Here is a 13,647-nt window from a genome sequence, read left to right as displayed (position 1 = left end):
GGCTGCCACTGGGACATAAATTCTCAAATGTTTAATTTTTAATCTGCCTCTTTGTTTCTTCTCTGCCTGGTTCTCATGGACAACTGCCTCTTGGCAAAACTGCAGCAGTAGCTTTATTCTTCTCTTTTATTCTGCCCCTCTTCCATACCTGGCACCGTGTCAGAGACAGGTGAATATTTACCTGGTCACCAGTAAGTAGAGTGTAAATATGCTGCTTTGTTCTGGAACAAGAGGAAGCCATCTGCTCTGACATCTCTTAATCCTTACAGAAGTGATGCTTGAAACTATAGCCCACACAGGAAACAAAACTTTTAACAATTTTGACTTCTAAGACTCTGTTGATACAATATTGGAAATCAAATGAGAGTTGCACTTCATCAGCTCTTCCAGTAAAATACCACAAAAATACTCAAGGACACACACTTTTCTCTCGCTCCAAACAGTTTCCTGTCATTTTTCTAACGAATTTTCTTGTGCCCTGTGTGCCTCTGGCCCATGTAAATCTCTGCTCCATTTTCCTTTCTCTTTCCTAACATTGCTCTTCCACATCTTCCCAGCTCCATGTCTCAGCTTTGCAACTTTGATATAATGAATGTTTCACACCCTTGCCCTTTGGAATCCTCACCGCCTCCACACCGTTTTCTTTAAACCCCACTGAAACTTTCCAACTGCATGTTAACAAAAATTATTAGTTATAACTTATGTCAATTTAAGAAAAAAATCCTTTTAGCTTTTAAAAATATGTTAATCTAGTTGTATCTATGGGAAATTAGACTGGTAGGTCTAAAGAAAGCCTTCATGTTGTTTCATAAGGCACACAACCTCTTGTTTCACAGTAGGAATTTTATTCATGTCGAGGCTTGTTTAGAAGATGATATTTTGCTATTAAAAAGCAATGAACAAATGAATGTTTTCTGTATCTTCAGATGCATTTCACTGCAGTGTTTTCTTTTCTGTAGGCTTTGATGGTTAACCTGGGATCTGATCGATTCATCAGACAGGTAAAGCACAGCTCAGAATGCTGCCATACAGTCTAGGAAACTGTTTACTCCTAGAGTATGGCTGGGTTTCTTTGATCAGAGGGATTTGGCAGGAATTGTGTGTGCAAAGGGAAAGCGATGAGGGAAAAAAAGAGTTCGCATTTTCTGTTCCACCTGCAAATAAGAACTTCTCAGCTGTGCAGAAGGGATTGAGGCTGTGACTGTGAGAAGGAATCAAGAACTGTGGAAAGAAAACATCCAAAGATAATCACATCACCTTAGCAAGAAAACTCGCACTGTTGGAGGTGGAAAGGACAAAAATAGCAAAGAAAATTCCCAAGTGAGAGCACAAAGGTGGAGAATAGTTTAACATAATAGGAAAAGCAGGAGCCTTGTGAACAAGGAGATGAGGGATCACCATCTCCTGACAGTCGTGTGGCACTAAATAATTTCAAACCAACAAACTACAGGTTGGATGAGGAAACTTTTGTGTTCGATTCCCTGGCTGGTGAGCAGTGGCTGCAGAGCTAAGGCTCCTGTGCCTACCTGGCTTCTGCTGAACAAGCATAAAATAAGATGAAGAGAGCAACAGGGGCAAGACCCAGAAAACAAGATAGGCTATAATACAGTAAAAACAACTGTCAAGGACCAAAGGAGCTGCCTAAAACAAACGACAGCAGCTGTGTGTACACCTAGCAAGGCATCCCATGATGTGTATTTAGTTAAACACGACTGTTTGGACTCCTTGTCATGTAAAGAGCTGATTCCACATTTCTGTGTTTACCTGCTCTTTGGATTATCACTCCTGACTTTAATCTTATTAAGAGTGATAAGAAATTTTGTTTAGAAGTATTTGTTAGTTGCACATAGATTCTCATTCTTTTATTTATGTAGCCATGACAGTAGCAGATACAAATATTTTTCATGTGAATTCTAAACCTTCTGAAAGTATTTGCTGTAGTTCCTGCACAGATTATTGTGGCTTAAAGATCTTTCTTTCCTCTATCAGATGGATGATGAAGACACACTATTACCTAGAAAATTGCAAGCTGCTCTGGAGCAGGCTCTAGAGAGAAAGAATGAACTGATAAATCAGGATTCAGATAGTGACTCAGATGATGGTAAGTTCATTTGGAAACAGCAACTTGTGTGATAAACACAGGTAGAATTGTGATTTTCCATGCAGGAGAAGCAAAGATGGGATCTGAGGTCTCAAATACCTTTGGTGACATCAAAGGTTGTCTCTGAGCACACAGGGAATGACACTGATGGCATCAGCCCACAGTGATACCTCCCCTGTGATTTATTTTAATTTCTTTGTAAATGACGTGGACTCCCCTGGGTCCCTCTGAACCTTTGCTCAAACAGAGGTTTGCAGCTAACTTGGCCCTAACTCAATCCAGATAATTCTCCAGCCTTAGGGGTGTGTCTGAGTTTGGAGTTCCTCTTGGAACTTGGTATTTTCAGGGGAGAGAAACAGGTACCACCAGAAAAGAATTTTAGTCCAAGAGGGGATGGGTTGTCTCTGAAGTCTAATATTTCTCTTCAGCAGTGATAAAAACAGCCCAGGGTGAATTGAGATGCCTGTGGTTAAAAGGTACGAAACAGGCCCCTACTCAGTTTTTGAAATGAATTTCTAATCATATATATTACATATATAAGACTGTTTTAACATCTCGGAAATGATAAAAACACAAATTCTACAACAGACCCTTTTTGATCAGTTTTTGGTACAGGCTTATTATCCTCAGGGACAAATATTTTAATGCTGAGTCATTCAGAAGTTTCTGAAGAGAACTTGCTCAAGAGTGAAAATAGGAGGTTTGTTGTTGATGAAACACCCCTCAAATGTTTAATTTTCTGAGCTGTTTCCTGAGGATTTGTAATTCTCGCTGGCTCTTGGTCACAGAACACCAATTCTGCAGCCTGGCACCCTCTCCACCTGCATCCAGGTGTGCAGGGAGCCGCTGCAACTCCTGCCAGATGTTAGCACGACATCAGGGAACATGCACAGCCTGGCCCTGTGGGGATAATGCTGACAGCTCTGGCAGCAGCTGATTGTGGTGTCTTATTGCCGCCTTATTTTGCAGAATGTAACACCCTGAATGGATTAGTGTCTGAGGTTTTTATCCGATTCTTTGTGGAGACAGTTGGCCATTATTCCCTGTTCCTAACCCAGAATGAAAAAGGAGAGCGTGCCTTCCAAAGGGAGGCTTTCCGTAAATCTGTGGCCTCCAAGAGTATCCGCCGCTTCTTGGAAGTTTTCATGGAATCCCAAATGTTCGCTGGCTTCATCCAGGACAGAGAGCTGAGGAAATGCAGGGCTAAAGGTAAGGGTGGGTGTCTCCCCTGCGGGTTTCGCTGCTCCGCCGGGACCGCGGAAACTCGGGAATCCGCGCGCAATCCCCGGGAAAGCGGAAACGCGTCCCTGAAATCCTGCCCGGCTACCGGAAGGTCCTGGGAGCGGGGGCAGGGCTCACCGGGGCAGGGCTCACCGGGGCAGGGCTCACCGGGGCAGGGCTCACCGGGGCAGGGCTCACCGGGGCAGGGCTCACCGGGGCAGGGCTCACCGGGGCAGGGCTCACCGGGCACGGCTCACCCCAGCCCGTCTGTCCGCCGCAGGGCTCTTCGAGCAGAGGGTGGAACAGTACCTGGAAGAGCTCCCGGACACGGAACAGAGCGGAGTCAACAAGTTCCTGCGGGGCCTCGGTGAGGAAAGTCTTCAGCAATATATATATATTTTTTTTTTTTTTTTAATTTTTTTTGCTAATTTGAAAAAGCTGTACCCGAGGTGAAACAAGGTAGTCAAGTGGTTTCAGCTTGATAGGAATTATAAAAAAAGAAAACAATGAGAACATAGTTAAAGGTGATAGTTGAAGATTTTTAATTACGGTCCCTGTTAACACTTTCGTTGTCGCTGGGGGACAGTGGAGGAGTGGAACAGGAAGGTGTGGGAGCAGTCGGATGTTCTCAGCCCTCCCTGCTGGTGCTGAGTAGGAGTTACCCGCAGCAATTACAAGTCAGACATTTGCTGTCACTTTTGATTGACTTCCGATATCTGCTGGAGACTGACGGTGCGCTTCCCGTAGGTAACAAAATGAAGTTCCTGCACAAGAAGAACTAGCTCCTTCCTGCTGGAACACAGCCCAAAGCCTATTTATTGGCGGCACTGCGCGGGACACCTGCGGCGCTGGAGCGCGGAGCGGGAGGAGAGCGGAGCGAGCTGACCATGGATGCTGTGTCACTGTGCCACGGGATGGCTCCCCCCTGCTTCTGGCTAGAGTTTGTACATAATGTGCTGTAAGCTTTTGTAACTGATTTTGTAATGAGCGAGAAAACTGTGGTAAATATTTGTATATTCCTGAGAATACCAGGTGCTTGGTTTTTTTTTTTTCTTTAGTATGAGTTGAGTTATGCTTGGTGCAAAAACGAGTAGCTGATGATGTGCAGCTGACTGTCTCGGCAGAACCACTGACTTCAAGGGATGTTTGATGCCTGAACACTGCGGGTTGAATGAGCTGGGGTACGTGGGAGAGGTTGTACGCATGGGCCGCTCTTCTGCGGCACAGGCGCTTGTCTGGCTGCTTGTTTCCTTCCAATTAACCTTAAAGCAGAAATAACGAAGTAACTTGATAATAAGGTACTTGGTTCACATGACAGAACCTCTGGTTTGAACTCTGGTCAGTAAACTCCTTGTAACCCATTCTGCACTAAGACTGCTAAGCCTGGGGAGATCTCAGCTCTCTGACATGCAAGCTGCAGCGAGTAGGTACAGTACAGCCTTTCCTAATGTATGTATGTATGGATCCTAATAAACTCTGTAAATAGACCTGTTTGTTTATATTCATTGCAAACCTCTGCACTTCCTCATGTGGAGCAGGTACAGACCCAGCAACCTGCCTGTGATTTTTAAATGAATTTGTAATTAAAATGTAAAGTGGTTATTACGAATCTGTCTTTTGGTAGGTTTGCTATTTCACTACGTGTAGTTTGGGGTTCCTGCAGTGTTTTTCACCAAGGCTAAGACAAGGCATTTCACACCCCTTTTTAGCAAATTTTATCCTAACAGAAGCATATGTTAAAACACTTTTTCATGGGTTAGCAGCAAATTATTTTATCACTGTATCACAGATACTGCTCCTGACCTGTGGTGTTTTCAGTTGGCTTTGTGCTGTGCGTGGTGCTCAAGTGTCACATTCCTCCCTGATCTGGAAACAGAACTGTTGAGGTTCTATACATTTTCCCACAGTCTGAAGAAGAAAACATTAAAAAAATATATAAAAAGCTTCAATATGTTGCAAATCTGACAGATAATGAAAATTAGCTAAAGCCTTTTAAAGGAAACCCACCAGGCTCTGGTGTCATCGTGTGCAGTGTGGTTGCTGTAGTCAGACCGGCTTTGAGGCTCGCGCAATTCCTAACCTGACAGTGGTTCTGGTTTGCTATCAGCCTCATACAGCAAATTCGAGGGGCTAGTCACCAAAAAGGTGAAGCCGTTTCCTTTTTCAACTACATCCCTCACACTCAAAAATACACCAAAGCTTCTTAAGTGTACGTAAAATGTCTGTAAAATGGTGCTTTGAGTCAGGGGAAATGTCACCACAACTGGTAACTTCCATTGGATTTTTAGTTCTGTAATATGCTCCAAGTTCCAGAATGATTCCTGAGAGTGGAAGGAATAACGTCATTTGTATGGGTGGCTTCTGGCCTTTTTATAAACAACAGCTGCTAGGGAATGTGGGGGGAAATACATAACTCCTCTTAAGAAAATGATGGATAAAACACTATCAGGATATGCTGTGGAGTTTCTGCAGAGGCAAAACAAAGCCATGGAATGCTGATGTATGAGAACGTGGTGCTGTAAAACCCATCTCCTGCACCAAAGCTGTTTTCCTCCATTTGCACTTTAAAAATTAAAGGAGAAAGCTTTTAAACATTGTGTTATCCATCAACATGTTCCCAATGTGAATCCAGTAGCTATTGATGCTACTGGACAAGGTGAGATCGTGGCCCAAAAATAATCTGTGGGTGCCTTTTTCAGGCTAGAGCCGTGTAAAACAATCCTTGTGTTGCCTGCAGGTCTGTTTAAAGGGATCAGATGATAAAAAACAAGGAGTGCGTTATTTTCCCTACTAAATTAGTTAAAACTAATGGTGTTCCTGAGCATGGAACATTTTTAAGTGCGCCAGGAAAATTCTAAAGAAAAATAAATCCAGTGCTGGGGCCTGTTTTGTTTAAAATCTTAACAGTATAAAACCCATTAAAAAACCCTAGAAACCAAGCTTAAGAGACAGTAACACTCCAGGAATTCACACACCAATTGTGTTTAAGGACGTAGTGTTCATTTTCCCACTGTTACAGCTGTTCAATAAAGTGACCAAACTTGCAAATTTTCCTAAATTCTGGTTAAATCGCCGCTTTCCCGCGCCGGGAAAGGACGGGGCGCTGCGCCCGCCCCTCAGAGCCCCGCCCGCCGCTCCCGCCCCGCGAAACCTCGCGAGATCTGAGCCCCGCCCCTCCCGCGCCTTTGCCCGCTCTCGCGAGAGCCGCGCCCTTTCTCTCCCTCGCGCACGCCGGCAAGATGGTGGGAGCAGCGTCCGGGCCGGGCGGGGATGGGATGGGATGGAAAGGGATCGGGATCGGGACCCCGCGGCCGCCGGTCCTCGCTCCCGCGGCTGGACGGGACTGCGGAGTAGAGGAGGGTGGCGGGGAGGCGCGGCTCCGAGCCCGCGGCGGGCGGGAGCGGTGCGGTGCGGCCGGTCCGCCATGGCGCCCGGCTGCGCGGGCCCCGGGCCGGGCGCGGGGTTCTGGCGCTCGCTGCCCGCCTCGCTCACGGCTGCTCTCCCCCTTCCCCGCAGCCTTCCAGGCTAAGGAAGACCCGGAAGCTGAGAGGACACGTCAGCCACGGCCACGGCCGCGTGGGTGAGTGCAGAGGCGGCCGCGGGTGCGCCGGGGCCTTGGCGGCGCGGCCCCTCCGAGGCTGCCCCAGCACCGGGGGGATGCTGCTGCTCTTCCCGGATCCCATAGGAATGGGGCCGTGGGGGCAGGGGCCCGCCGGCTCCGTGGGAATAGCGAGCAGTGCCGAAGGAAGGCCGCAGCGTGCCGAGGCGGCTGCCGCGGTGATGGCTGATCGAGTCTTGCACGCTTTAGACTCCCTGGATTTGTGACTTCAGCACTGAGTGCGACATCTTAAACTTAGAGGGCGGTGCAGTCTGCCTTTCAACTCTATCCACTCCAGCCTTGTCACACCACAATATGGAATAATTAGATTAGGTTGACATTGAAAGTATCTAAGTATTATGTGTAATATTAATGTAACAAGCTTAAACTTTTTCTTCTCAGGCAAACACAGGAAGCATCCTGGAGGACGTGGTAATGCCGGTGGTTTACATCATCACAGGATTAACTTTGATAAATAGTAAGCTAATGTTTTAAATATCTACTACCTACATGCATGCTCCTGAGGTAGAAGCTACTGACTTTTAGATGTGAATAAACAAAGTTTCCTGCAATCCTATGTGTTTTTTCCTTTAATGGGAAGCATGGCATTATAGCTGCTTGTGTCCCCACTTACCCTAAATTCAAAGGCTTTTGCACTTGGCACTTTGGAGAGTTCAGTGTAGAATTAGGTAAAATTTACCAAATTTGCCTGTTAGAGTGTGGTACCTGCTTATCAGGGCACACAGAGTAAATTCAGGATGTGATGTTAAATCCAACCTGCATCCTGTTGGCTGCATCAGGTGGGGGATGTTGTCTGATTGCCGAGACTATAGAGTCACATCTGGGCCCTGCCCGTGGTCCTGGTGTGCTGGAGTCCTCGGACAGCAAGCACTGATCTCTATTCACTGGCTGTGCCCTCCCTGGCTCAGTCAGTCACCGGGTCAGTGACAGCACTGCCAGAGCTTCCCAGGCAGGGCAGCCTGCCTGCGGTCCTGGAGGTGGGCCTTCCCTGGAAATACAGACTCAGCAGTGAGGAGCATTGAGTTGGGAGTTCAAGGGAAAAGAAGCACGTACAGAGAATGTAGTTTTTCCTTGGTTTGGATACTAATCATTATTACACCTGAATTCTGCACATATTAATATGAATAAATGTGTAATGTGCTATTTTGGAGACTTTGATTTGTAAGGTGCTTGTTTCAGTGTTAGTTTTAGAGTTCTGCTTGTTCAGGTTGAATTAAAAATGTGATCTAATGAGGAATGTGTTTGTTCCACAGTCACCCTGGTTACTTTGGGAAGGTAGGCATGAGACACTACCACCTGAAGAGAAACCAGAAGTTCTGTCCCACTGTCAACTTGGACAAGCTGTGGACTCTGGTGAGCGAACAGACGAGGCTCAACTACGCCAAGAACGAGGCTGGACTGGCCCCGGTCATCGACGTCGTGCGCTCGGTGAGTTCTGCTGCACTCAGCCCTGGCATTCCCGCTCTGCCTTGGGTGCCTGAGCTGTGCCTGCCCCCTGGGGAAAGGCTGAGCTGCACATAAGCTCCAGAGCTCAGAGTTTCACCAGACAGATCCCTGGGCTGTGAGTGGTTACAGAAGCACTTTGGTGTTACATTTTTCCGTGTAACAACTCTTTCTGGTGCTGGTCTGTGTAGACAGGCACTGCCCTCCTTTGGTGGTGAGAGATGGCTTGTTTGGAATGTTCCTGAAGGAGCAAAACCATGGTGGAGCCAGTCTCACCATGTTCCCTGTCCAGCCTCGAGACTAGAGTCACATCTCCACATGTTTGGTTGTCTTGGTGTGCTATAGTTCTCGGACAGAAACTTCTGATCCATATTCACTGGCTCTGATGTCCTGTGTCTCAGCCAGCCACCGAATCAGAGACACTGCTCTGCCAGGTGCCGATGTTCGGCCTCCCTCTTGGCCACTTGTGGCACAGATGACAAAAAAAAGGGGGATGTGATTCTTTCCCATGTTTTGCATGGACCTTCCAGGTCTCCAGCCCCTTTGGGCAAGGGGACAGGAAAAGCTGGGAAGCAGGGAGGAGGGAAAAGCTGTCCCAATCCAAATCCACAGCAACCTGAGAGGAAGGGAAAACATTTAAAATAAAAGAGAACAGCAGGAGGATTAGGGAAGGACTGCAAGGCTTCCCTCAGTTTCCTTCTCTCTAGAATTCCACTACAAAACATGTGACAATCTTTCACATTTTAGCATCACTTCCACTGCATGGCCCACTTCTCACCTGCAGTGACCAGCAGCTCTTTTGATTATTGTCTTCATGTCGTGATTGTCCTTATAATGTAATGAATTGAGTGGATGAGGTGATCATGGTTTTGTTCTTAAGGGGTGTGTGCTAACAGGCCTGAATGTAGGAGCCTGCAAGCTGATTACAAGCACTGAACTTCTGTTTTAAATCTTTCTAGGGCTACTACAAAGTGCTGGGCAAGGGGAAGCTGCCCAAGCAGCCTGTCATTGTGAAAGCAAAGTTCTTCAGTAGAAGAGCAGAGGAGAAGATCAAAGAAGTTGGTGGTGCCTGTGTGCTTGTGGCATAAAAGTTTTTGTCTTATTCAAATTTTTTGAATAAACAATGCGTAAAATCAGCCAATTTACAGAAGTTTGGGTTCTGATTTCTCTTTCCTGACTTGTCTAGACACAGTTCACACTTCTAATCTTACCTGCAGAGTTTTTGACGAGTGGTTTGACTGCTTCATTTTGAAATTGCCTGACTGGAGTGTTCAGCACCTGCCATGTGCAGAGACCTCATTGTTTTGTCTTTATGGGGTGGCAAAATAACGTTCTGTGTTTGTGCTGCTCTTTGTTAGTGATCCTTCCTACAGCTGCCAGAAGAGGACAATATGCTTTTGGTGGGGATCCAGGGGAAATCTGTGGGGATGGAACATCAGGAATGTGGACAAAGAAATGCAAGGTGACAGTAGTCACCAGTAACTGTTACTTAACATTTGCAATTTTTGCCCTTTTCCAGGCTGGGTATGCAATTCCTGCAGTTCCCACCTGTGGGGCAGTGTTTGTGCCAGCTATCCTCAACCTTGCTTAGAGCTGGCAAAGCAGTGGCACAGCTCTGGAACTGCTCTGATCTATTGGGTTAAAATGACTGCCTGAAATGATCCTTGCTTGGTTGTAATCAGATTAGGACTTCTGGTGTCTGCAGGGGTTGACCCTGTGTGCCAAAGCTGGTTTTAATGGTTAAAAAAATCTAAATTCAGTGAGCTGGTTCTCAAGTGTAAGACCAAAAGCCTATAAACACTCTAACTTATTTTATGCTTGCTGCTAAATGCAGGTTACCTTCTAGTTGGTGTGATAGAGTCCTAGCTAATTAACTTCTAGTGTTGGGCAACCATTAAATTTAGAGGGCTTTTAGGGTGAGGTTGATGTGCATTCTGCTATCGTTCCTCTTAGCCAGTGGTACTGCTGCTGTGAGCAGCTATGACATAAATGGGCAGTTTGTTCCAAAATACAGAGCAGTTTGGGAACTGTGTCCCTGGCTGCTGGGAGTGCTGTTCCCTGGTATGTCATGCTGGATGTAGCTCCATCCACCACTCCCTGGCCCCAGCCATCCCTCCAGTTCTTCATCCAGTGACCAGTGCACCTCTCCAGGCCAGGAGCAGCCAGTTCCTCCAGGAGAATGTGTGGGAAATGGTGTCCAAGCTTTCCTGCAGTGCAGGCAGACAGCAGGCACAGCCTTTCCTGCCTGATGCGCTGGTTATTCCACTTGTGCACCTCCTGGTGCTGGAGGTGATCTGCAGCACGACTTTGCCAGCTCCAAGGTCAGGCCTCTAATTCCCTGGATTCTCTTTCCAGGCCTTGTAGCTCATTACATACATCAGCCTTCTCCTCCAGCTGCTTGACTCTGCGTACCTGCCTCAGAACACAATTTCAAACATATTTTTTTCACTCTAACTCTTCCCCTTCCTACCAAAGAATTCTGCTCCGTTTTGTGTGTTGTTCAAAAGGTGTAAATTGAGTTTTTCAGTAGCCTGCTTCTGCTCATCCGGCCCCAGATTTGGCTTTTAGGGTGACGGAGCATTTCCCAGTATCAGGCTTTGTTTGCACTGATTCTCTGAGCATGGATGCTTTGGGCTGTGGTTTCTCTGTGTCAACAATGTGGTACTTTCAGACCTCAACTTCCTACTGCAGAAATTACCTATTTTTGTAGGTGCAACTTTGTCTTCTTAGCAACAGGAGCTGCAAGAAATGAGAGAGATGAAGTGAGCTGAGAGGCCGTGCTGCTTTAGTGACATTTGCCTCTGGTAAATGGCTGATGAAGATGCACTGCAAAAAGTGATCTCTTGTAATAGGCACTGATAAAATGTTAATTAAACCACAGGTACAGCTGGCACAGCTCATTTCCAAAGGGACTCTCTGGTTTTGGAACTGGAATCTGAAGTTTTAATGGTAGGTTTGAATTTATCTAAGTAATTTGTCAATCAAGTTGGTGGGTGTCTGCCTAGTTGAACAGGTCTTGGTATGAAATAGGATGCAGACTTACACATAGGGTCCATTTTTCTTCTAAGACATTTTAAATACTGATGATTTCAGGATACAGTGATTAAAAAAACCCCCTACTGGTTGTTAATTTCTGAGACATTCATAAATTTTTGCATTGCAGAATAAAAAAGCCAAACCCAGATTTGCTTCCTAACTGTTTCCACTGGAATCTACCAGCAAACAGAACCCCTCAGGAGAATGGGTAGCCCTAAGATCAGAGCTGGTGCTCTTCTGTGCTGGAGGAATCTGGAGATTGTAGCTTCAATGGCATCCTGCTAGTAGCAGGGCCACTGTGCCAGGGCAATCAGCAGCTTCATGGGACTCTGCTCCCAGAAGGTTGGATCAGCTGGAAGAGTGACTCCAAAGGCAATGAGGCTTTGCCTGCTTTTTCTGCTCTGATACAACTTGGAGGAGTTGCCCTTTGCAGTCTGCATCTGATCAACATCTCTGACAATCTCAGAACTGAGGATGAAACATGAACTGCAAAACTCTCAGTTGACCTTGGGGAGCTTGGGCTGGTGGGAGGAGCATTGGGGAGCTCAGGTTTGGTCTATAATCTGATCTGTGGTCATCTTGATAGCTAAAATTTGATTGCTGCAAAGTGAATTTTCTATGAAGAAGACTGTCAGAAGATGCTATACATTTTTCAAGGCAGCTTTCTAACATGCATTGCTGAAATGATGGATGTATGGGTATTCTTCACTGAAAACTGTAAAATATTTGAGTGAAATTGTAAAAGCAGTCAGAGAATCTCATCATTTAATTGCACAGTTTCAGTGCTTCTAGCAGGAAGTGTACAGCGTGTGACAATTCAGCTTTGTAAGTAGATCGATAGAGCAGATTAGTTCAGTTTTTACAGAAGTTGCAAATACTAGAGAGAGAGTGGGATCATGGTTTGTAAACCTTAAACCACACTTTCCTGCACAGCAATCTGCAAAGATGTAAAGCAGGTATGTGATTTTCAGCTGCAAGGAGCTTCTTTTTTCACAGGGGCTACATGAATGTTGTTTATTTGATCGTGCATCCCGTGTTGCCCTCTGGTTTGTGCTTGGGTGATCAAGTGTTCTGTGAAGCGCAGGGCTTGTCATGAGCCATTTTGTGACTCTTCATGTTTTTGGGGCCAGCCTTCAGCCAGCAGGGATGGAGAGCCTGGATCTGTTGAGGAATTGCTTGGTGTGCAAGTGGGAGCTGCGGAGGAGGGAACCCAGGATGCTCCCCTGCCTGCATTCCTTCTGTAAGGACTGCCTTCCAGATCTGATCCAAGGATACAGCTGTATTCCCACTGAATATGAGGTTCTCTATGAAGGTAATATTTCAAAATCTCTGGCTTGTGCTCTTTGCAATACAGTATTATGAAAAGAGATGGACTGAGAAGTACATTTTGAAGCCTATTCTTCTACAGCACTACTTTAAATTGATAAACTAGGAGAGTAAAGATTTGTCCGAGCAGAGAGTGGATTGGGAACAAGCCACCTTCATAGTGTATTTCATCCAACAGCAGTGTTTTGAAGAGAAATGACACAGATTTTAACATTTTTTCAGAATGGGCTGAATGTTTCACTTACCAAGTTGACATTGTGAATATTCCATTTTCTTAGCTTAACAAATGAATAAATGTTACAGGGTATCTTACAAAACAAATTTTTTTTTTGCAATCTTTTTGACCTGCCAGGCCTTTCTATGATACCGGTTGTGGTGATAGTTTTGTTCTTCCTTCACCCCCTCCCTCAGTGCCTCCCCAACAACACAAAAACACCAGTTCTTTGTTTCTAACAGAGGTAATAATAATTGTTATTACAGTATGTGCATTCTGAACCTTTCATCTCGTTGTGAGTGTTGTTTCTCTCTACCTTAATCCTTGAGGCTGTAACTCACTCTAAAATCTGAGTTAACTGAGTGAGATTAGGAAGCATTTTTTGGCGGTGCTTTTTGAAATCTTTGAGTTATTTGTGCAGTTTTCGGTTGTGATGCTAAAAGAAAATGTGTAACTTTTTAAAAATAAAACAAAGATGACAGAACATAGTATTTTTTACTGAATGAGTCTTAATTGCTGTGGGGAAGCATTCCAGACTCATTACTAAAGTACAAGAAGAGCAAAGGCATATAGATAACTTATATTTTCACAGGCTTTGAACTTTAGTTGAGTAGGAGGCATCATTTATTATCTCTTCTGTGGCAGATTTTAGACGCATGTAGGAAGAGAAGGTACCTTCCCTGAGGT

General features: G+C 45.5%; 3 protein-coding genes and 2 non-coding genes across 10 annotated transcripts in view; all 5 read left to right on the top strand.

Annotated features, from left to right (window-relative positions):
* Positions 1–4,809, top strand: part of DENND2B (DENN domain containing 2B) — a 150,453-nt gene extending 145,644 nt beyond the window's left edge. For all 6 annotated transcript variants that reach the window (XM_033062222.2, XM_033062220.2, XM_033062221.2 and 3 more), the window contains 5 exons: positions 960–1,001; positions 1,990–2,101; positions 3,071–3,310; positions 3,603–3,689; positions 4,070–4,809. In XM_033062222.2, the coding sequence (XP_032918113.1) occupies positions 960–1,001; positions 1,990–2,101; positions 3,071–3,310; positions 3,603–3,689; positions 4,070–4,104 (516 nt within the window). In that variant the 3' untranslated portion in view covers positions 4,105–4,809. The remainder of the gene's footprint in view (positions 1–959; positions 1,002–1,989; positions 2,102–3,070; positions 3,311–3,602; positions 3,690–4,069) is intronic.
* A 1,684-nt stretch (positions 4,810–6,493) lies between these two features.
* On the top strand, positions 6,494–9,520 carry RPL27A (ribosomal protein L27a). Its single transcript, XM_033062225.2, has 5 exons — positions 6,494–6,564; positions 6,839–6,902; positions 7,323–7,398; positions 8,195–8,369; positions 9,344–9,520. The coding sequence occupies exons 1-5, from the start codon at positions 6,562–6,564 to the stop codon at positions 9,470–9,472; spliced, it is 447 nt and encodes a 148-aa protein (XP_032918116.1). The 5' UTR covers positions 6,494–6,561; the 3' UTR covers positions 9,473–9,520.
* On the top strand, positions 7,741–7,873 carry LOC116998404. Its single transcript, XR_004418385.1, has one exon. It is a non-coding gene; the product is annotated as a small nucleolar RNA SNORA3/SNORA45 family (small nucleolar RNA).
* Positions 8,678–8,809, top strand: LOC116998405. The gene has a single exon (XR_004418386.1). It is a non-coding gene; the product is annotated as a small nucleolar RNA SNORA3/SNORA45 family (small nucleolar RNA).
* A 2,920-nt stretch (positions 9,521–12,440) lies between the features above and the next one.
* Positions 12,441–13,647, top strand: part of TRIM66 (tripartite motif containing 66) — a 43,530-nt gene continuing 42,323 nt past the window's right edge. Inside the window, exon 1 of the mRNA XM_042779398.1 lies at positions 12,441–12,732. Coding sequence (XP_042635332.1) covers positions 12,513–12,732 — 220 coding nt within the window. The 5' untranslated portion in view covers positions 12,441–12,512. The remainder of the gene's footprint in view (positions 12,733–13,647) is intronic.

Source organism: Catharus ustulatus, chromosome 6, assembly GCF_009819885.2.
Source record: "Catharus ustulatus isolate bCatUst1 chromosome 6, bCatUst1.pri.v2, whole genome shotgun sequence".
Taxonomy (NCBI): Eukaryota; Metazoa; Chordata; class Aves; order Passeriformes; family Turdidae; genus Catharus; species Catharus ustulatus.
The sequence above is the reverse complement of the archived record's forward strand: the minus strand, read 5'-3'. Positions and strand labels throughout refer to the sequence as shown.

Bases quoted from the DNA above. Each gene is read 5' to 3' on its own strand.
- RPL27A (XM_033062225.2), top strand. The intron at 7,399-8,194 runs GTAAGCTAATGT...TTTGTTCCACAG, and splicing joins AGGATTAACTTTGATAAATA to TCACCCTGGTTACTTTGGGA. The intron at 8,370-9,343 runs GTGAGTTCTGCT...AAATCTTTCTAG, and splicing joins TCATCGACGTCGTGCGCTCG to GGCTACTACAAAGTGCTGGG.